This window comes from Thermobia domestica, unplaced genomic scaffold (genome assembly GCF_964235325.1).
Source record: "Thermobia domestica unplaced genomic scaffold, izTheDome1.hap1.1 HAP1_SCAFFOLD_464, whole genome shotgun sequence".
Lineage (NCBI taxonomy): Eukaryota > Metazoa > Arthropoda > Insecta > Zygentoma > Lepismatidae > Thermobia > Thermobia domestica.
In genome coordinates this window covers 1-24,652 of record NW_027656174.1, presented here as the reverse complement: position 1 = coordinate 24,652, position 24,652 = coordinate 1, and the positions used below count along the sequence as shown (strand labels likewise).

At 34.8% G+C, this 24,652-nt stretch overlaps 1 protein-coding gene across 1 annotated transcript; it reads right to left on the bottom strand.

The window, feature by feature from the left end:
* Positions 1-3,614: 3,614 nt before the first annotated feature.
* Positions 3,615-23,972, bottom strand: LOC145676904 (inactive CLIP domain-containing serine protease A3-like; the record flags this gene model as incomplete). The annotated part of the gene is made up of 5 exons (XM_081747673.1): positions 3,615-3,904; positions 10,135-10,336; positions 14,458-14,694; positions 18,265-18,389; positions 23,838-23,972. Coding segments are annotated over 5 exons (867 nt in total), but the record flags the coding sequence as incomplete, so codon positions are not given.
* Between the last annotated feature and the right edge of the window lie 680 nt (positions 23,973-24,652).

Below are 24,652 nucleotides of genomic sequence, written 5' to 3'. Positions count from 1 at the left end.
GTGTCTGTGTGTATGTACATCTAGAGAATATTTCGTCAACTATAAATCACGTAAAAGATTACATATCCACACGGGGCCCTGCACAACTTTCTATTTGGTTCAATATTCGTGAAACGCCTGACATTTAACATGCAATACCTTGTAAACCGGTACAAGCTACGGTAAAACTCACTACACCAGTAAATTTCCGAGAAAATTGTACATAAATTTGATGTATCACTTGTACCTATTCCCATTCGAAAAACTGAAAGTTGAATCCAACATGACAGTTTCAAGATGGCGGCCGGGGTAGGTAACATGTGTCAGGGAAACAGTACTTGATCCAATTTATTTTGTGTATGCCCACATTCATGACCAGTTACATCTAACGAAACTAAAAGCAATCTTGTGTCCGAGCGTTATAGTAGAGTATAATTGAAATCCGGATATATGAAGGCTCATAAATATGCAAATTACCGGCATGGGACGCAAAAATTAGTACAATACACGTTGGGCCGCGAAGTACTTTGCATTTAAATCAATTTTACACAAATCCGGAGGGAACTATTCGCGAATTACCTTGCCAGACAATAATTTAAAACAAGAAAAGTGAAGCACTTTTTGATTTTGACAAACTATCGTAAATTTGCACGGAGTAGGTTAGGTTTAGATTAGTAGGGTAGGTTAAGTTAGCAGCGTAAGTAAAGTTAAGTTAATTTGCGTTACGTTGAAAGAGTTTAGGTTAGTAAGGAAGGTTAGGTTGCGTTACTAGAGTTTAGACTAGGAAATGAAATTAAATCTTTAAGTTATACGTCCTATGATTAAGCCGGCTAGGTTAAATGAGACGCTGATGATGAGAACTGAATGAAATGGTTGAACGAAGAAAGTGGGAGGAAACTGGAGAACCCCGAGAAAACCCACGTACACGGTGTTTGTCTACCATAAAGCTCACTTGAAGCGAGCTGGAATCAAGCCAAGGACCCCATGCACCAGATGTGAATAATGATATGTCTTAGAAGAGAATCTCTGGTTATTTCAAAGGAAACGAACAATATGGTAACTGTATTGTATTTGGATTCTAAATTTGTCTGAATTTTTGCGTTCGCTACTCATGATTCGCCAGTTTGTTATTGTGATTTAGTATAGGTTAACAAACTTTCTATTCTTGGGAATATATATATATATTGTGATGTTTTGCTATTTGTTATTCTTGAGTAACTTTCTTCTCTTTCTTTTTTCTTGTAACTTTTACTTTTATTACGTTTGTCTCTATGAATTTTTTATTTCGCTTTATGAAACCCTTCTGTACAGTATACTGTATGCAAGCCTATTGTAATTGGGGCTTAAACCCTGTGCAAATAAATGAATACTCAGTTAGTTATGTGAAGTTTTAATTTCACCAACATTTTTATTGAGATTTAACCACATAAATTTTATATTTGAAGTTAAGCTGATACCAAAACAATAGCAATACTCTAGTCTTTGTGTACCCTCTCATGTCCCAAGTATGTTAGGCTTTAAAAACATCAATATTGTTTTTAGATTTAACTAATGAATCTGTTAACCACTGAGAGGCATTTCTGTTCAGCATCACTTATACAACAATATTCTAGACCAATGGCTTTCAACCGATGTCTCACGACACACTAGTGTGTCACAAAGTCCTCTAAGGTAATTATGTCACGAAATTTTAGAATTTAAAAATCATAAAGAAGCTAATAATTATTATTTAAGATAGAGACAGACTATACCAGTCAACACCTCCAGCGGTAGCCATAATGCTCAGTGCTATATAGAGTCTTTATAAAAATTAATAGGTTTCACTATTATAATAGATATTATTATTATTATTATTATTATTATTATTATTATTATTATTATTATTATTATTATTATTATTATTATTATTATTTATAATAAAAATACCAAAGAGGTGTGTCGCGATGTCCCGGATGTTCACTAGTTCACTAAAGTGTGTTGTCAGTCAAAAAAGGTTGCAAAGTCAAAAAAGGTTGTATGTATGTACTCCGTCAAGGGGGAGTACATACATACATACACACACACATATATATATATATATAGATAGATATAGATATAAATAGATAGATAGATAGATATAGATATAGATATATTATATTAGGGATGGCCATTTTCGGAATCCGGAAAGTAAAATCGGAAAAGATCCGGAATTCGAAAAATTTCCAAAAATTAGAAAAATTCCGGATTTTGGAAAATGAAATCCGGAAAGTGAAATTCCAGAAAATTTTGGCCATATATATATATACAGGGGCGGATCCATGATATGATAAAGGGAGGGGCTAAACCATATTTTGCCGTTTTATCCAGTGAAAAACAGGATTGAAGCTCATTTTATCCAGTATATACCTGAGCGTCAAGGGGGCTGTAGCCCCCCTTGGACCCACCTATATATATATATATATATATATATATATATATATATATATATATATAACCAAAATAGGAAAGATTTTATGCTCATCAATATTTTTTGATGTTTAACCAAAAGGTATTTTAATTTCAAAACCATTTTCAACCTCAAAAAAATTTCACCTTTTAAACCCCAAAATTTTAACGTCAGCGTAAATTTCCATGTATGGGATAGGAATAGCCACCGTTGTCAATGAAAATATTAACGGATTGATTCCATAAAAGACTCAGCAGAAATAACAGACTCTAGCTGTTTATTGCAAAAATAAATAAATAAATAAATAATCGTCTGTTCGAATTATCGTATGAAGTAATGGAAGGACATACTAACACTAAAACCTTATTGTATGGACTAACAGAAGGACATACTAACACTACAACCTTATTGTATGGAATAATGGAAGGACATACTAACACTACACCTTATTGTATGGAGTAACGGAAGGACTTACAAACACTACAACCTTATTGTATGGAGTAACGGAAGGACATACTAACACTACAACCTTATTGTATGGAATAATGGAAGGACATACTAACACTACAACCTTATTGTATGGAGTAACGGAAGGACTTACAAACACTACAACCTTATTGTATGGAGTAACGGAAGGACATACTAACACTACAACCTTATTGTATGGAATAATGGAAGGACATACTAACACTACAACCTTATTGTATGGAGTAACGGAAGGACTTACAAACACTACAACCTTATTCTATGGAATAATGGAAGGACATACTAACACTACAACCTTATTGTATGGAGTAACGGAAGGACATACTAACACTACAACCTTATTGTATGGACTAACAGAAGGACATACTAACACTAAAACCTTATTGTATGGACTAACAGAAGGACATACTAACACTACAACCTTATTGTATGGAATAATGGAAGGACATACTAACACTACAACCTTATTGTATGGAGTAACGGAAGGACTTACAAACACTACAACCTTATTGTATGGAGTAACGGAAGGACATACTAACACTACAACCTTATTGTATGGAGTAACGGAAGGAGTTACTAACACTACAACCTTATTGTATGGAGTAACGGTAGGACTTACTAACACTACAACCTTATTGTATGGAGTAACGGAAGGAGTTACTAACACTACAACCTTAAGGCCCATTAGCGTGATCCTATTAAATTACAGAATGAAACAATATAATCAGAATATATACATATATTTTATAAATGATTAATTTGTACATGAAGTCTTTGTAAAAAATAAAAACATTTCTAATCAAAGCAGTGATAACAGCTGTTGAGTTGTAGTAAGAAAGGACATCACTAGAAGTTTTGTTGATGCATTTGTTGTTGGATCCAGTCGATGAAATTAATGACATTTACATAGACTCCTGGAATGCCAGGATCCGCACATCCAATACCCCATGCCACCATGCCCACCACATAAAATTGGTTCGCTACTTCACAGACAAGTGGTGAACCTCCATCGCCCTAAAATAATAATTGTAATAATAAAATTAAGTTTTAGAATGCATAAACTTGTAAAGCAAGAATCTAATGACAAACTTTTGTTTAAAAAGTTAGAATCTTACAGTGATTTCGTACAAGGGGGAGTCTGAAAATAAGTTTCCCCTCTCCTTTTCCCCAGGAGAACTCTTGGGTGGGAACATCTTGCCCATCCGCCATACAATCCTGATCTCGCACCCAGTGAATCCTTCTCTATCCGGATTTGAAGAAGACTTTCTGCGGTAATGTTTTAGAAGCAATGCTGCAGTTACAGAAGCTGTTCGACGCTTCTTCCATATGCAGAGCCCTGCATCTTTCCTGGAAGGATTTCTGAAGCTGATAGACCGGTATGATAAATGTCTGAATGTACGTTGTACTTATATGGAAAAATAAAGGTACCTCTGGTCTTGAATGCCACATGCTATTTTTGGTCTTGCATCCCCACCTCTATCCACAGTTGCCTGGGAAACTTATTTTCGGACTCCCCCTCGTAATATTCTGCCGAGGCCATGGCGATAGGTAAATGTAAGACATGTAGGGCCTTATGCAGAGTCGTTTTGACGCATGATTAATGCCATACTAGAGTTCGACTAATGTTTCGTGCAGTAGTATGACGCTAATCATACGTCAAAACGACTCTGTATAATGCCCGTAGAGATTTCTTTTACCTAGTATCGATATTGTTTGAAATTATACATTTATATATACGTAGATTAGATACACCTTTGCCTAACTCCAATGCTTCCGAAGTAAAACAATAAAATGTGATACATAGATATTACATCTTGGTCTCTTGAAATGTATGTTAAAATGCCAGGAACAATTTCCATGCAGTCTGACCAACTTGTTTTACATGATCTACAAATGACTCATTTTTTTCACATCAGGACTACCAACTGTATTATTCCTCACTGATCAAACAAACCTATTAGTTGTTAAGAGCAGTGACCTAGCAAATGAATCACAACTGTTTCAAGATATTATGCATCAACATATACATCTATAAGCCTAATGTAATTTATAGCATGTGAATACCCTTTTAGGGATATCATAAGTCGTGTAACGTGGGTTCCTGTCACCACGGCATGGCGCGTCCTCAGGTTGCGGATCGAGGAGAAGGCCTCTAGATATAGAGGTTAGCTGCGAATATACTGAATAAGCAGTCGCGGACAGACGACTAGGAGTGGTCCTCCAGCTTGGGGGTTTGGGTAAGGCTAACACCCTCATCCTGTAAAAAAAGGTACTTGTTCAGAAACATTCACAAAAGCCTCGGACAAGGACTGATAACTTGGCACGACATCAGCAAAAGAAAATGGACATGAGATTTGGAACATGGAATATTAGAAGTCTTTATAGGGCAGGCGCGTTAAAATCTGTAACGAGTGAGTTAGAGAAATACAAGATGGACTTAGTAGGAGTTCAGGAAGTTAGGTGGGAAGGAAATGGATCTGAGAATTCCGGAAATTTTACGTTCTTTTACGGGGAAGGAAATAAAAATCACCAGTTAGGAACAGGGTTTTTCGTTCACAAACGAATATTACCAGCAATTAAACGGGTTGAATTTGTTACTGACAGACTTTCTTTTATTACTCTTAAGGGACGGTGGTGTGATATTATTGTTTTAAATGTACATGCTCCAACTGAAGATAAGGGTGACGATATAAAAGATAGTTTTTACGAAGAAGTGGAACGGATATTTGACCAACTCCCGCGATACCATATGAAGATTCTATTAGGGGATTTCAATGCAAAGGTAGGACGAGAGGATATTTTCAAACCGATTATAGGGAACGAAAGTTTGCATAAGGAAAGTAATGACAACGGTGTTAGGCTCGTGAACTTTGCAACATCCAAAAACCTAATCGTGAAGAGTACAAAATTCCCACATCGCGACGTTCATAAATACACTTGGACATCACCAGACGGAAAAACACATAATCAAATTGATCACGTTTTAGTAGATAGAAGAAGACAATCTAGCATAATTGACGTCCGGTCGTTTAGAGGGGCTGATTGTGACACTGATCACTACCTGGTAGCAGCGATAATACGGGAGAGATTATCGTTGAATAAATGTAATACTCAATGTCCGAAAACGGAGAGATTTGATTTAAAGAAATTAGAAGAGAGCCAGGTAAGAGAGGAATACCAGATTGAAGTTTCGAATAGATTCTCGGTTTTAGAAGACTCGGAGGGCACTAGTGTTGAAGATACTTGGATTGAAATTAGAGATAGCATTAAAAGTTCAGCAATAGAAAAATTGGGACACGCGGAAATACGTAGGAACAAACCATGGTTCGACCAAGAATGCATTAAACTAGTAGAGAACAGAAAACAGGCAAAATTACGGTGGCTACAAAATCCGAATGAAATAACTACACAAAATTTCGCAGATATCAGGCGGGAAACTTCCAAAACTTTTAGAACAAAGAAACGGGATTTTTTGAAAGCTAAAATTAAGGAACTTGAAGATAATAGTAAAAATAAAAATATTCGGGACATGTATAAGGGGATCAGCGAATTTAAGAAAGGCTATCAACCTCGTGCTTATATATTAAAGAAATCTGACGGAACAGTTCTCACTGATACGGATAGCATCTTAAATAGATGGAAAGATTTCTTTGACGATTTGCTGAACACGCAGCCAAAAACTAATGTACGTGGAGAAAAGGAGATACACACCGCAGAACCGTATATTCCAGAACCCAATCGAATAGAAGTGGAAGCCGCTATAAAGAAATTAAAGAAACACAAATCTCCGGGTGTAGATGAAATTCCGGCTGAGTTAATTTTAGCTGGAGGCGAAAAATTGTGGAACAAGATACACAAACTCATTCTCCTTATCTGGAACAAGGAAGAATTGCCACAAGAGTGGAAAGAGTCAATCATTGTTTCAATTCACAAGAAAGGCGACAAAACTGACTGTAATAATTATCGAGGCATTTCTCTTCTGTCAACATCCTATAAAATCCTTTCAAATATTCTGTTAGCAAGATTGACCCCATACGCAGATGAAATTATTGGAGATTATCAGTGCGGATTTAGACGAAATCGATCAACTATCGACCAAATATTTACCATTCACCAAATACTCGAAAAGAAGTGGGAATACAATACCCCGGTACATCAACTATTTATTGATTTTAGAAAGGCTTACGACTCGGTTAGGAGAGAAACATTATACAACGTTCTTACAGAGCTTGGAATACCGAGAAAGCTAATTAGATTAATTAAGATATGTTTAAGTGAATCCCAAAGTAAAGTCCGGGTAGGAAAATTTTTGTCCACGAACTTCCACGTCGAAAATGGCCTGAAACAAGGAGATGCGTTGTCGCCATTATTATTTAACTGTGTGCTGGAATATGTCATAAGGAAAATCAAAGATAGCAACCAGGGCCTAGAGTTGAACGGCATTCACCAGGTTATGGCATATGCTGATGATGTAAATTTAATAGGGGATGATAGGAGAACAGTAGAAATAAATGCAGAAATATTATTAAACGCTTGCAGGGACATGGGTTTAGAAGTAAATGCAGAGAAAACTAAATACATGGAAGTGCGTCGGGACCGTAATACGGCAAATTGTGGAGGCGTTAAAATATTAAATAATACTTTTGATAAAGTGGATACTTTCAAATATTTAGGATCAATATTAACAGACGAAAATCATATTCACGAAGAAATTAAATGTCGACTAAAAGCAGGGAATTCGTGTTACTATTCGGTTCAAAATCTCTTGTCGTCGCGAATTCTGTCGAGGAATTTGAAGCTTAAAATATATAAAACGATAATCATGCCTGTTGTTCTGTATGGTTGCGAAACATGGTCGCTTACTCTGAGGGAAGAACATAGACTGAAAGTATTTGAGAACAGGATCCTGAGAAGAATATTCGGACCCAAGAGGAACGAGAATGGGGAATGGCGGAAGCTTCATAACGAGGAACTACATAGTTTATACGGTTTACCCAACATTGTTAGGGTCGTCAAGTCTAGGAGGCTTAGGTGGGCAGGTCATGTAGCTAGAATGGAAGAAAGTAGAAACGCTTTCAAAGTCTTGACTGGTAGACCCATAGGAAAACGACCATTAGGAAGACCTAGGCGCAGATGGGAGGATAATATTAAGATGGATCTCGCAGAGATAGGAATACAAAGTAGAAACTGGATCCAATTAGCTAAGGATAGAAGTCAGTGGAGAGCTTTTGTGAACGCGGCACTGAACCTCCGGGTTCCATAGGCCATAGAGTTAGTTAGTTAGTTAGTTAGGGATATCATAAGTATCTATGTAACTTCAGAATTTGTATTAGCTTTTATTTTGAACTATGAATGAAGCTTTACGTGGCATATTTGAAATTCATATCAAGTACCAAACAAAGTGTTATTTTTTTGATAATCTTTTACAAAGATAGCTTATTCGATGTATGCATTTTCTGACAAAATTTTCATTACAGAAGTGTTTCAATATGTTTTTCATGTTCTTAGTGCAATTCATTTATTCTTAGTGTATTTTTCAATCCATTAAGACTCGTGAAAATGGAGCTAAGCCAAGAACATTTGGCAACCGCGTTTGGTCACTTTGCTGGTCATTTCCCTGATGCTTTTCCTTCATTCAGGAATTGTGGCTACCAAATGATAACATTATCCCATTAGAGCTCATAGCTCACATTTGTTGGTAGTTGTTATTCATGTCCTAAATTAGATACGAAATTATTGAACGAAATATTTTTACAGTACACAGTTAGGACCTGGCCCAAGGATGTTATAAATAGAGGATATGCCCATATGTACCTTCATCCTATTAAACCGATGAATCCAAAAAACAACCGAACATCGGCACGTCTGATTGGCTACTCTCGTTTCTGCCATCGTCTGATTGGCTACTTTCGTTTCCGCCATGATTGTTGGCTCAAACCATTGCGATCCTGTTGGGCGGAGTGGGCAGAGTAGGGGTGGGGAAACTGTGACGAATGGCTTCAAGATTTTGTTGCAAGGGCAGATCCTCTATTTTATAACATCCTTGAAATGGCCATATTCATTGTAATGTGTTGCTTTCGTAGCGCGAATTTCATTTGTTTGCTTGTTAGTACATGTCGAAGTCAAAGAATAGAGAACACTGAACAGTTGCAAAAGGTAAGTTAATATATCGTTGCTTTGAATTTTTATTATACTTGTTTCACATGATTTTTAAATCGTAATAGCATGAGTATTCGTTATTATATAAACAGAAAATATGTCATATTAATAGTAATTTCGTAGCACTTCCTTATTTTCCATTGCCCACATTTGTTGGCAATGGGCACAAATGCCTAGGTGAAAATTCCTTCGACATATTCATTCATTATTAAAGGTTTGAAGTCTAATTTCATGAGTTGTATGGTTTCTGTTAAAATTAAGCATATTCAACATTATAACAAATGAAATATGAGAATAAATAATCTTTAATGAATAATACAGGGTGTTACAAAATGAACTTTCCAGCTTTAATTGCTTATTATTCAGAGAGCAGGATAGATAGAAATGTGTGGTTCGCGACATAATGTTCACACACACCTAAAGTTTTGTTCTATACCAACATTTGCAACAAATCTTTCTTTTTCCTTTTTTCTTTTCTTGTCTTTGCAGGTGAGGCGTTCTTCCCTCAGAGTAAGCGACCACATTTCTCAATCATACAGCACAATAGACATGATTATCGTTTTATATATTTTAAGCTTCAAATTCCTCGACACGCGATGGGAAAAGATTTTGAACTGAATAACAGTATGAATTGCCTGCTTTCAGTCGACATTTAATTCCTTCCTCGTAACCATTTGTAAATAATAGATGCCATGCATTATCCTTCATAATAGTAAATTTCGTTTAGTAAGAAAGACATTTTGTGTAAACGTAATATTTTAGCAACTATATAGAAAACAACTCCAGTGGTGTGTTACTGAAATGACTCCATACTACAAGTCATGATGTTAGGTACATGATCTAACCACTGTCATTTTAACAATTTACTCCAAAATACAATGGAGTTGAAGTAGCAATAGGCATATGCCAAAATTTAACAGTGGATTCACTGCGTTGAATTAAGACGTCCATTTTACTGTATAATTATAATAGTTTTAATATCTGTAGCACTGAAGAGAAAGTTTTCTGTTTTACTTATGGCAAACATAATCTCGTAGACGTTACTGAAAACCATTGTGATAGTAAAGCAAAGCAGCTATACTCACCGTGCAAGCGTCTTTCCCAAGTTCCCCTCCAGCACATAGGAAACTTTTGCGGTCGAGCTGAAAGTATTGTCCAAGCCTTGTGCCTCGAAGTTTGAGTTCGCAGTCGTCCGTTTGTAAAATAGGAACATCAATCTCCTTTTGAATGTACTGATAGTTCCCAGCTGGACCAAACGCATCTTTGCCCCAGCCAGATACCCAACATCTGGAAAGGTAAAAGTAGTTTTGTTATTTTCAGTTTTTAAGGTAGTTAACTTAATTGTATGAAAGTTTCACACAGAACTACAAGTGCATCACAGGAAATTTGAAACATTTACGTGCATCAAATGGCGCGTTAATATGTATAAATTTCGTTTTTGTTACTGATGCGCAGCATTTTCAACCCGAGAGAACGATCCAAAATAAAAAACGGGTCATTTGAGACATATAAATGCATTGTGGTTTAAGATTACTCGATTGATGCAGATTTTTGCATCTGTTCTGATGCAGTTCTTCTTGATGTGAGCGTCACCTGTCATGTTTTGTTTCAAGCTAGTCTCCAGCACTTGCTGTGCATGCTCGACTGGTTTTCGTGTTATTATGGAGCGAATTCTGACTTGTTATTGTGTGTGTTCGTTTGTCTAGTGCTAACTGCTAAGAAAAACAGAGGTAAGTGTATATTAAAATACGATATTACTGTGTTAGGTAGTGGAAGTATGTAGTTATTAAGAAAAGTACCATTATTATATCAGCTACATTAGATTTTGTAATTACATTAATTATTCTTTTTTGTTTTATTTAGCAAATTTGGTGATTTACAACTTTCAAAACAGTAAGATAAAAGAAGAATATTAACATATTCGCTGTTATCTTCACCAATTAGAGTTGTTTCTACTACTCCGATCAGAGCCACGGGTTATTGCTGTGTAAGAGACATATCTGGCATCTAAAATAGCTATTCATGTTTTGTGTTCATATATCATATCTATTAGGGTCTTACTATCTTATTAGTTTTTGTAAGGTTATCTATGTCAGCACTTATTTAGACATTCTGCATTTTGAGAGTAAACAATTCCGTCCCCATACGTTTTCTGAAACTTCCTGATCTGGCCACATTTCGAGAGTAAATAATTCCGTTCGCATACATTTTTCCACATTCCTTGATTTGTCCACATTTTGAGTGTAAACAATTCCATCCGCATACATTTTCCCACACTCACTGATTTGTCCGCATTTTGAGTGTAAAAAAATCCATCCGCATACATTTTCCCACATTCCTTGATTTGTCCGCATTTTGAGTGTAAACAATTCCATGCGATATATATTTTCCCACACTCACTGATTTGTCCGCATTTTGAGTGTAAACAATTCCATCCGCATATATTTTCCCACACTCACTGATTTGTCCGCATTTTGAGTGTAAAAAAATCCATCCGCATACATTTTCCCACATTCCTTGATTTGTCCGCATTTTGAGTGTAAAAAATTCCATCCGATATATATTTTCCCACATTCCTTGATTTGTCCGCATTTTGAGTGTAAACAATTCCATCCGCATACATTTTCCGAAGCTCCCTGATTTAAGTCCGCATTTTCTAAGCTTAAGAGTATTGTTAATTTAATTTCAGATATATCAGATGTAAATACATGTTTGACTGTTTGTATTTAGAGAGAGAATTGTCAATCGATCAGATCTACTAAAATGTGAATACGTAAAATTAGTGTATGCTCTTATTTAATTACTCTTCATATCTACACATTTCAATATACCTATTTTAATTAAATTGTAAAAACAAACTTGAGAGGAAAAGATGAAACTTGTCATATTTGTGTCGAAAGTTAATGATTATATAAAGTTAACCAGACGGAAGGGTGACTGTAATTTGGGATTTCAAATTATGCTAACTCTATTTTATGAGAATAGATTAACCCATTCATGGTCGTTATGACAGACTGATTAAGGAAGCTGGTTTCAATTTCTTTCTTTCTTTCTATTAGATTAACTCTCCAGAATTTTAGATCAATTCATTGCATAATTTATGACGAATTCAGGCGCTGATCCACAGAAAAGAGCAAATTTCACTTTTCCAAAAGTTCTGTTTATAAGCGTACGCATCCCTTTAAAAGCTAAATGACGGAAAGTGGTAGTTCTCGAAATTCATGCTTTATCTACTTAAATAAATCTATGAAATAAGGCCAATATATACTTTAAGAAATCAGAATCTTTAAATCTAATTATTAGTACTTTAAGAAAGAAAATAGTTGAAAATTCAGGAAATTTCCCTTCTCGAAGATCTTGTATTTCAAGTGTGCCTTCGTAAAATATGTGAAACATACTTAGACCCCCACACCCGTCGCCCTTTTAAGGAGGGAACCTTCCCTTTGCTTTGAGGAAAGAAATGCGTGGTCTCTCCTGTGTTGCCAATTTGTCAATCAGTCATCTGGTCTTGGCGAGTAAAGATCGTAGGCTACTTGGAACGGCTATCAAGACAGTGCACATCGAATCCCGTGAAATAATTCAATGTGGCAACCCTGTCTGCATCAAACTATTGAAGAATCTCGGTCAAAGCAACTTGCCCCTTCTCTTTTGAGCGAGGTAGGGAAAACACACATCAACAGCAGTGCCAACAGGACACATTTCAAATAGAAAGGGTCTAACTAATTTAATTCATAAATATTAAACTTTCTCTCTCATGTTTATAATTCCTCATACCGAGATCTATATTCAACATTTTTGCCGCCCCCATAATATCAATAGCCTATCAATGGCTTGATGTTGTACCCGTGCTCCTAGCGCACAATGTTTCTGGTTGAAGGAACTTAATCTTCATTTTATTTTATAATCAGAATTGAGCAGTAGATTTTGCCATTCTTTCCTCTCACAAGGAATATGAGATTTAAGTAAAGAAAATAGTGTAGAGAGAGAAACATAAGTTGGTAACACAGTGTAGTATCTATGCGCGTCCATAATAAATTTAGAACTGGAGTATGATTTAAAAAAATCCGAGAAAAATTTCCATCCCCAACATTTGCCGTCCCGGACCACGGTACATGTTAACCCATGACCCTACTTGAAATTATTCTTTGCATCTGTCACTGGTATATTCTAGAACCGCTAGGAAACCACACTTTTTTTATAATTTGATAATGAATCTATTTGGAATTGTATAATTCAACTAATACAACTTGAGAATTGAAGATTTCAAGATTGGAGGGTAGATCATTAACAAGATAAAATATGCAGATGATACGGTTATTATAGCTAGAACCAAAGAAGGACTACAGGAGATGATTGACAAAATAGTTGACACTGGGAAAATATATGGAATGAAAATCAACATCGAAAAATCGAAAGTTATGAGAATATTCTGTGGAAACGCGTCCTTAGAAGTGAAGGTAGAACAAAGAGAACTGGAAGAGGTCGATAATTTCAAGTATTTTTGGAAGTATTTTGACGAGAGACGCTTACGGTACCAAAGAGATCAGATCCAGAATTGCCATAGCCGAAGAAGCATGCAACAAGAAAAGATCATTCTTAACTAGCAGACTTAATATTGGAAGAAGTTGGTCAAGTGCTATCTATATATCTGTACTGTATGGTTAGAGACTTGGACTTTGTGGAAGTTAGAGAAGAAACATTCAGAAAACTTCGAAATGAGGTGTTAGAGGAAAATGAAGGAGATAAAATGGACAGAGGGAGTAAGAGAAGATGTCTTAAAACGGATAGGAGTAAAGAGGACACTTCTAGCCAACATCCTTTCATAGGAAGGCCAATTGGATTGGAAACATCCAGTGTTTCTTCCAGACATGATTTGGGGACACTGGTTCCCCGGAGCTCTGAGAGTGCCTCCCGGAGGAGACCAAAATAATAGCCTATAATATAATAATAAATGGAATAGTACCAGCAGTGCCCTCTAGAACATTTTTTTCTAAAAGAACGACGGGGCACATTTTGCGAAGAAATTGTCTTCTTCACACCGCCATAGAAGGAAAGATGGAAGGAAAGCGAGGAATAGGAAGAAGAAGAATACAACTGATCGATGATCTGCAAAATAGAAGAAAATATTGAGAGCTAAAAGTGGAAGCTGAATATTGAAAAACGCGGAAGAAACATTTTCAGGCCCAATCCTAAAACTGAAAAGAAAGAAATCTCATTAGTCCCAGGACTAGCCAAAAGGCAAAATATTTACTACTACTACTACTACTACTACTGCTGCTACTGCTACTACTACTACTACTACTACTACTGCTACTGCTACTACTACTACTACTACTACTACTACTACTACTACTACTAATAATAATAATAATAATAATAATAATAAATTCAACTAATTAGACTCTTACCTTTGTCCTGTAAATCTTGCAGTAGGCGGTGGAATGCACGCTGTGTTGATGTGAGGGAAAGCCCCGAGTGGTACTGGTTTACTTAATCTTAATACAGCCACATCATTGAATAAGTTGTTGGGATTAAATCCTGGATGAATAAAGTTTCTGATCACAGAAAATTCCATGTATTTATAAGGTTCTGAGTTGGCTTTGGCGTCCCATTCTCCCATGCGCACCTTCAGGCCTTCGCCATTGCTAGAAAAAGAACACGAATAATGCTATTAAATCCATCAACTACGTTAATTCAATACAAGAGCCAGTCGACTAATTTTCATCGATAGTTAAATTTTGAACTTGTGATGTACTAAACCAAAGAGCAATTAACACTTTTTTGGTATGTTGAACTCCCAGAATCATTATAATGAGTTTGTTTTATGGCTGCATTTATTTGTTCTGACACGTTTATGTTTTTCATCTTTTCAACTTTCCACTATCTACTAGGTACTTTCTTTTATTCTACTTGTCTCCTGCTCACGTCTTCGAACTCAATATCGACTTCAATTAGGTCAGAGTGTCTCTCTTAGAGGAGCCTTTGCATGCTTTAAACTATTTCGAAATCTTTAATGTATCAAGACATAATGGGCCTTATGCAGAGTCGTTCTGACGTCTGATTAACACCATACTACGGGCTTGACTAACGGATGGTTATCAAAATTGTATTCAGAATCACTGATTAGGACGTAGTATTGGACGAAGTTAATCACATGTGACTAATTAATCTAGAGCTGAGACTAATCTTCTACCCACGGTTTAGAGTGCGACACAACATTACGTATTTCGTAATTCATGTATTTTCATTTTTACAGACTACGCATGCGCTCATCTACTTTTCCGTAGTTGCCACATTTATTTTACTCACCGATGCATTGAGGTTCTGTTAGTTAATCATACCCAAATCATAATTTTAGTTGTTCTCAAAGTAGACTCTGAATACCAAAAAGTGCACCTTCCTTAGTAAAGATTTACTATACTTACTAACTAGTCTGTGGCTAACCTTCGATTAACGAATTCTCTCTGAATACCACCCAATATATTTAATACCTCTCTTCATCTATCGGAAACTTTCAGACATACAGGCATCTTCTCTTGTGTTGGTTGAACCAAGCGTTACTTCTCTATGAACTTTTTTTTATTCTTTTTTCTTAACAGGAAACAGGAATTGATACAGTTAGTACATACTGAAAGCTTAGATTTCACATGGACCATACAAACTTTTCATTATACGAGATACGTATTAAAATTAGATCGAGATGCCCATAAACCACACAGTTTTAAATTTTCGGCTTATATATATTTTTGTCAGTTTTCAACTCAATTCCCGCCTATTTCTACATACTATTACAATAATCTTTCTATCCCATTGTTAAAATTGTCTGAGAAGTCTTCTTGTGGAGTGTGTTTTAGGCACTTCCGACGGGACTTCCGGACTGAAAACTTCTTCCTCGTAATGGGCCCTTATTAAGGGTCTTCACTACAGCGAAATTAAACTACCGCCAATTTTAGAGTTTTACTGTAACATCTTCAAAATAAATAAAAACATTCGAAAAGCAAAAACGTAGTGCACTAGACAATACGATTTTGCGCAACTGTAGATAGATTTAGCATTTTTTGTGGTTTCTGTAAATAGCGGCACATTAAAAGCAGATAGGTGAATAGTGGTAAAGGTATCACATGCAAAATCGTATTGTCTAGTTCACTACGTTTCTGGTTTTCGAATATTTTTATTTGTTTTGAAGATATTACAGAAAAACTCTAAAATTAGCGGTAGTTTAATTTCACTGTAGTGAAGACCCTTAAGTTCTCAAAACATACAGAGGTCACTGGGGGCTATTTCTTGGGAACAGAATGCATGAAAGACCACTTCGATATTCTTATCCTGTAAAATGCCTTCTTACCCGGGAGACCATCTTGTCTTCATCCAGTAGTAGTCGAGGACTTTAACGTAAAACGATCTTGACAACTTCAAGTGATCTGTTAAAATTCTTTCCACGATGCAATGTGAGAATCCTGTAAAGTTACAGTTACAAATATCCATAATGGTAAGCCTTTTGTTCTCATGACCAAGACCTCTATACAGCAGCAATGGTTTTTGAATTAGTTGCACAAATTAGGCTTCCAGACCTTTGCAGATCTTCAGTTGATCCCTACGCCCCTGCACTGAGAAAAAAAGACTAGGATTTCCGTGTGGATACATCGTATTTACGCGGATGCGATCCTTAAGTAATGTAATTTCATGTATAAAAGTACAGCAGATGGGAACACCATACCAAGTCTGCAGTTCGGCGTCTGGATTTCGTGTTAAAAACATCTTTCCTCTCTTCCCTTCTCACAGAATGATATGACATCTTATTACTCTCGTAAGGTAGGGAGTCACAGATTTAGAAAGAACCAAGAGGGGACAATCGTAAGAAAGTAGTAACAACATTATATACGTAGTTACCACCGTGGGAATGGGCATGGCGTTAATTCTAGATTTGAAATGGTGGTCCCACAATACAAAATTTTCACCGAACGGTGGTGTAGATCGTACTACGGATGAAACAACATTACTTAATGTGTTGACGCGCGTAACCTGGTAAAAACAGCATTTACATGCCGACTGAATTGTGTATTTTTCTCCGTTTGTAAATTCCTGCACCAACTTCCGCAGAGTACAATCAGCAAGAGCAGTGTCATAACAAACATCCTTGAACTACGATGGATATGATACGTATCTCACAACAGGTAAACAACATCTTTAACATAGTAAATATCTCTATGGTGAAATCCGTATTTTTAAATCAGCATCAAAGGAGGCTTTATTTCGCAGGTGCATATATTAAAAACGAACATATTTAGAAACTTAAAATTTTGCACAGTTAACCTTCGATATCTAAAGTTTATTTAGATGTAATTACATTACTCTACTCTTATTACTTTTCGAACTATGGCAAAACGTTTGGTACTGCCTCGTATATCTTGAGTCTATGAGGTTGTTTTTATATGGAAAACTCAGTAAGGAAATCGATTTTTAATATAATAAATTACAACTTAATTATGCCTATGAAGTTTCCATCAGTATAGCAGCACTAAAGAACTTCATGAACTACATAGATCCCAGATACAAATGAAAAGTGTTCATGATTCATGTTAAATCGAAGCTTTTATCCACTCCTCTTAAGAAATATTATTGTTTAATGAAATGTTAATATTTCGAATGCTTAATAGTTCTACAGGGTGGTTGTAAATTCAATACCTATTTTCAATTTAGATCATTCTAGAAACTAGCATCGGCTCTAGCTTGCATGTAATACTATTTACTAATGTGAGGTTTACCATTTATGATTTCAGAAGTTGATCCAGTGAAAATTGCAAAAATGGTTGGTGTATATAGCGTAGAAGACAGAACTAAGATTGACGCCATGTATGAAGTTTGGAGGTCGGTGGTGCTTCCAGAACCAAGAGAATGGCCTACTCGCAGCCCCGATCTAACCTCGTGCAACTTCTTCTTTTGGGGTTAGGCTAAAGAACAAGTGTACAAGTTAAAACTAAGGAATATGAACAGTCTTGAAGAAAATATCCGTGAAGTGTTTGCAAATGTTCCACTTGAGATGCTAAGAAGGGCAGTAGATTTTGTTCCTAAAAGATTCCAGAAGTGTGTGTTGAAATTGCGGGTGCATACGTTGAAATGTAACTTAATAACCAAATGGTACACCCCAATATTGACTTTACAAACACTCTGTATATATTTACCTGTTTAAAATATTTTAAAAATCGAATACTTACGGATAAGAAGCTACTTTGTGGGCTGCAGTTAGAACATGCAGACTATCTAATAAGACTCCACCCCCTACATAATTATTGTTCACTCCAAGAATTAGCGCCTCCCACGGATACTTTCCAAATTCAGCCTACAGCAAGAAAAAAAATAATAATAATTTAAATAGTTTGACAATGACACATTTACATTAAGCTATGTTTTCATTAAGCTATTCAGATCAAATTTTGAAATCTCGGAATGGAAATACTTTTAGAAGTCAAAAAGAAAAAAGGGAAAGAATGGTGCTGCCCACTAGAAGAGAGATTTCTCGTCTAGTCTCGATTCTCGTTTCGAAAACGAGACGAGACAAGAAATTTTACGAGTCTCGTGGACAATACTATTCACCCTAATCTTAGATCTCAAACACTGTTTTAGTATAAGTGTTAACATGATTCATAGATAAAACTATAAATTGATAATACTGTATTATAAATTGTTAATACTATAAATTGATAATAATACACATTGATAAGACTACAAATTGATACTATTATAAATTGTTAATACTATAAATTGATAACACTATAAATTGATAATTCTATAAATTGTTATAGATCCCTACTATAAAGTGATAATATTATAAATTGATAATACTATAAATTAATAGTTAATATTTTAAATTGACAATATATTAAATTAACAATACTATAAATTGATATTATAAATTTATAATTCTACAATTTGTTAATACTATAAATTTATAATATAATAAATTTTACTATAAATTCATAGTTAATATTTTAAATTGATAATGCTATACATTGTTAATACTATAAATTGATAATACTATAGATTGATAACATTATAAATTGATAATACTATAAATTGTTATAGATCCCTACTATAAAGTGATAATATAAATTGATAATACTATAAATTTATAGTTAATATTTTAAATTGATAATATATTAAATTAACAATACTATAAATTGATAATTCTACAATTTGTTAATACTATAAATTGATAATATAATAAATTTTACTATAAATTCATAGTTAATATTTTAAATTGATAATGCTATACATTGTTAATACTATAAATTGATAATACTATAAATTGATAACACTATAAATTGATAATACTATAAATTGTTTAGATCCCTACTATAAAGTGATATTATAAATTGATAATACTATAAATTCATAGTTAATATTTTAAATTGATAATACTATAAATTTTAATATAAATTTATAATTCTATAAATTATTAATGCTATAAATTGATAATATATTAAATTAACAATACCATAAATTGATATTATAAATTGATAAGTCTACAATTTGTTAATACTATAAATGGATAATATAATAAATTGGCAATACTATAAATTCATAGTTCATATTTTAGATTGATAATACTATACATTATTAATACTATACAGTAAATTGACAGTATTATAAATAGATAATACTATAAATTGATAATATTATAAATTGTTATTATAAATTGATAATACTATAAATTAATATTATAATATAACACTATAAATTGATAATGTGATAGTGCAAATATAATGAAGATTATTTATCAACGTTTAAAGAATATAAGTCAGTACATAATACACTCCAATAATAAATATGGTTTAAAATGTTATTATATCACTTCCTTGTTGGACTTCTTGTTACCTGAAAGGATTTTGATAACTTCTGGACATAATTAAGAAAAAAATAAGGCATAAATTTTGTACATAAATTTAGAAAACAGGATGGGAATATTTTCACGACGAGACGATACAAACTTTTCTAGAATCGAGATTAGACGAGAAAGAATTATTCGAGAATCGAAATGAGACCAGATTTTTACAAAAAAAAAAATACGAGACGAGACGAGAGAACATTATTTGTCTCGTCTCGTGCGCAAATACCAGTGAACAATCACCTGAGAAAAGTCGTAAACGGAAGAGGCATAATTATGACTCGAAATCCCTTGCAAATTGTCAAGTGTATAAAATGGAATTTTAAGTCAGTTTTAGAAAGAATTGTTGTCTTTTAAAAGATAACCTGCTCCCTAATATTTTGCCAAATACTCCGTTGCTCCTGCATATATCATTATCAGTGTTGAGTACGTAGGTCATTTTTGATTTTTAACTGATTCATATGGGGTGAGAAAATAGAACAGGTAACTAGTTTTCGATACCTGGTTAGTATTATTAATGATGATATAAATCAATGGTTCTCAAAATGGGGTCCGTGGGACCTAGCCAGGGGTCCGCGACGCCTAAAAATTGAAATCTGTTGTAATAAAATGTAATTCATAGCTGTTATACACGAAGTACTTTTAAGATTAAGAAACTGCAGCTGCGGGCATACGAGTGTAAAACAATAACTATTCATCGTTTCCAGTACTCAAAGATTTCATTGATTCTTCAGGCGAAATACTCTCTGCCGAAATGTACAAAACACTTGTAGGTGTAGGATACTTGAAAGCATTAGCTGCAAGTTTACGAGAATATTTCCCTGTTCCACAAGCTGGTAATGGTTGGATTGAAAATACTTTCACTAATGTAGAAATCAATTACATTCAAGGTATGAATCTCCCTAACACAGAACAAGAACAGTTATTAGAACTATCCTGGCAGAAAATCCTGGCCTTTTCCTATCGTACCAGAAAAAGTTTTCAAAGAAAACGAACTTTGTAGATTTTGGTTGCGTGTGCATTGTGAGTATGAAGAGCTGTCTAAAAAGGCATTGCAACATTTGATGATCTTTCCCTACCACTTACTTATGTGAGCAGACCTTTTCTGCTCTTTGCAGTATTAAAACCTTAAAGTGAAATCAAACCTAAAATTGACAAAACTTATTCCAGATTTCAATACTATTATTGAAAAACAGAAAGAATTTCATTGAAGAAGAAAGAAAAGAACAATTTTAGGTAATAAGAAGAGAAAGAGAAAGTGGCTGGAACATTGGATAAGAAGGAACTGTATTATTAGGGAAGTGCTAGAGGGTATGGTGGCAGGAAAGAGGGAGAGGGGGCGAAGGGGACCACAACAAATGAACGATATCAAAACAGAGAAATCATAGGTGAAGACGAAGAGGTTAGAGGAAGACCGTGGAACATGGAAGCTTCTCAGTTAAAGCAAGTGACCTGCTAATAATGGCAGAATGCTTATGATTATGAGTAGTTACAAAGTAGCAGTATCAACCTTAAACTTTATTGTCGAACCTTTTATAATATAAACGATTTACTTCTTGTTGATATTAAATTGAGAAAATGAATTTTAAAAAAATGTAAAATAATTTCCTGGATAGTTCCTGCGCTGATTAAGTACATATTCAGTTCAATGTATGGAAAATTTCTTCCAGATTTTTTTTCTTAACTTTCAGCTACGATAAAATTCGAAATTTTGTATGTTTCATGACCTCTATTACGTACCAGAAAGTTATTTCATTCATCCCGTTATGTATATACACACGCACTTAGAACACACTTTTTTAAGGTAAGGGATTAGGTTTGTGAAATTTCTTTATTCATCTATTTTTGTTTATTTCATCATACTTGGGGGCAAACTAACCTCAGCCATTACAGGGTTACGCCCTCTCTTTAGCATCTTTCAATGTATGATCAAATTTTAAATTCAACCCTTGTGTACTACCTTCAGGAGATATATAATGAACTAACTATATATCTGTTAAATGAACGTGAGTATTTGAAAGTCTGTTCTTGTATTTTATCCCAAGTATACCTTTAATATATTTAATTCAAAATATCGTTTGCTGCTATGTATAAAATGATTGTTTACCACTGGAGTCGTAAAAGTACCACAAGGTCATACTCATGAAGTAATCATGGGGTCGCGGTGGCTCAATGGTAGAACGTTCACCTCTGGTGCGTGGGGTCCCTGGTTCAATCGCCGCTTAAGCCAAGTGAACTCTCTGGTGGACAAACACCGTGTGCGTGGGTTTTCTCCAGATTCCCCTGTTTCGTTCTCCTTTCTTCATTCCACCAATTAATTCATTTCTCATCATCACCACCCCCTTTAGCCTAGCCGACATTACCCTGGGACGTAAAACTCAAAGATTTCATTTCATTTTTTCATGAAATCAATTATTTCTTTTTTCTTTCTTCTTACCAACCGAACATAATTAGTATAATACATAATGCTCAATGGACGGCAGAAATTGGTAATATATTGTTCCTGAAAATTACTTAATTATTGATATAATGAAGGAAGTCGGGTATGTAGTGAGAAATTTTTTTCTTGCATAACACTACATTGTTTGTGGCCTTGACTCTTTCTTCTTCAAGTTACACTTCGATGCAACAGAAATCTTGAAACCTGCTTTGTATTTTTGAACAGTTTGTGAATAACAAAGTAGCTAATTTCAAAGGGCTAAAGCCTGTTACTTCCAGCAACAACCCCAAGAATATGATACGACTGGACTATTCTAGTTGTTGTGCTTGTTATGATATCTCGTGACGAGCTCGTCAAAGTATTTCGTTTCTATTTTCGATCACGAAGATTTCAGTGATTTCGAAGGTGACAGTCTGAGTTGGAGTACAATGCATAAAGTATTGTTTTGAAATATATCTGTATAAAATTTCTATACGGGACCCCACGGTATCTGCTTGCTATATTTTTGGCTGTAGTACAAAAGTGTTAAAGATCTTATAAGATTCTCCAGACTTTTCTTTTATTTCCGAATGTTGTTCCTGTCCCCCAGAATAAAAGTAGTTTACTGGAGAGCGAAAGTAAACAAGAATTTTAGGAATGATTCAAAAAATGCATCAAAAGATTGCGATCTTGGCCAATAATTAGTTTTTGGATCAGGGGCCACAAAAGTTTAGAACGGCCTCTAAACCGAGTTTTCGTACCTTGTACGGAATAAGCACACCATACTGAGTTATGTGATAGTTTGGGTTTCGCTACACTGTATGTAGTTCTCCAGATATAAGGCATACAAAATTTTTTTTGATTGAATGAAACACCTTGAATTTTGTGGATCAGGGGCCACAACATTTTTGAACGGCCCCTAAATCGAGTTTTTATATATTCTTTTTTTACGGAATAAGCATATCATATTGAGTAAATTTTTAGTTTTAGTTTGGCTACACTGTTTGTAGTTTTCAAAATATGGGGCGTAGAAGAAAATATTTGATTGAATGAAATATATTGATTTTTTTGGATCAGGGGCCACAAAAGTTTTGAACGGCCCCTAAATCGAGATTTCGTATTTTTTACAGAATAAGCATATCTTACTGAGTTAAATGATAGTTTCGGTTTTTCTACACTGTATGTAGTTCTCGAGATATAATGCCTACAAGAACATTTTTGCCTGAAATATATTGGATCTTTTGATCCAAAAAGCAAGAATAAACGAGAGTACCTTGAAAAACCAATGGTCATAATGCTATCTATCATGAACTCAATTGGCCTGATATTGAACCAATGACCCTTCACACCAGAGCTTAGACGTCTATCACAAAAGTATTTAGTTATGTTTCAAGTTCAGTTCTTGGACATTGCAGAACCTTGATTTACGGTAACCGAAATCTAAGTACATATTAATTGCGAGGGCATTGGGTAAAATAACTTACTTGTCCAGGTTCTAATTGAATTCCAGGGACTGGAATTATAGTGCGTGTACCACATTTTGAGGTTGAAGGACCTGGACCTCCAGGATTAGAACAACACCAGACTTCATTTGGACTGCAGATGACGCCAGATGGAGGCTGTAAAATATAATAAAAATGCCACTTACTAAAATTAATAATAATAATAATAATAATAATAATAATAATAATAATAATAATAATAATAATAATATATAATAATATACAGAATATTAAGGTGGATCACCACCCGGAAGTCAGTACATTATTTTAGCTCATTCCCTTTTCTACTGCGCAATGAAACGTTATTGTACTATAAGATGGGGTATTGTTTCAGCTACAGCACAAGACACTGGTTCATTTGGTTATCTCTCCTGATATCGAGAAATGTAAGAAATAAAAGAAAATATTTGATTCGTTTTACAATGAGCACACAAGGTGGCACTTGTTGTTAGATCTTACTAAAAGTGCTCCGTTTCGTGAAATGTTTGGTAGGAGGGAAGATAAACGGGCCCTCGGATTTTCGGTTCAAAATTGATCGCAATCTCTTCCTTAGGTCTCAAATAGTGTTTCCTGAAAATTTCAGACCGCGGAAACTTCAGAAAGGTGCCCAAAATTACTATAGAATTTACCAGATATGGGCAGGGAAGATAAACGGGCCCTCGGATTTTCGGTTCAAAATTGATCACAACGTCTTCCTTAGGTCCCAACTAGTGTTTCCTGAAAATTTCAGACCGCGGAAACTTCAGAAAAGTGCCCAAAATTACTATAGAATTTACCAGATATGGGCAGGGAAGATA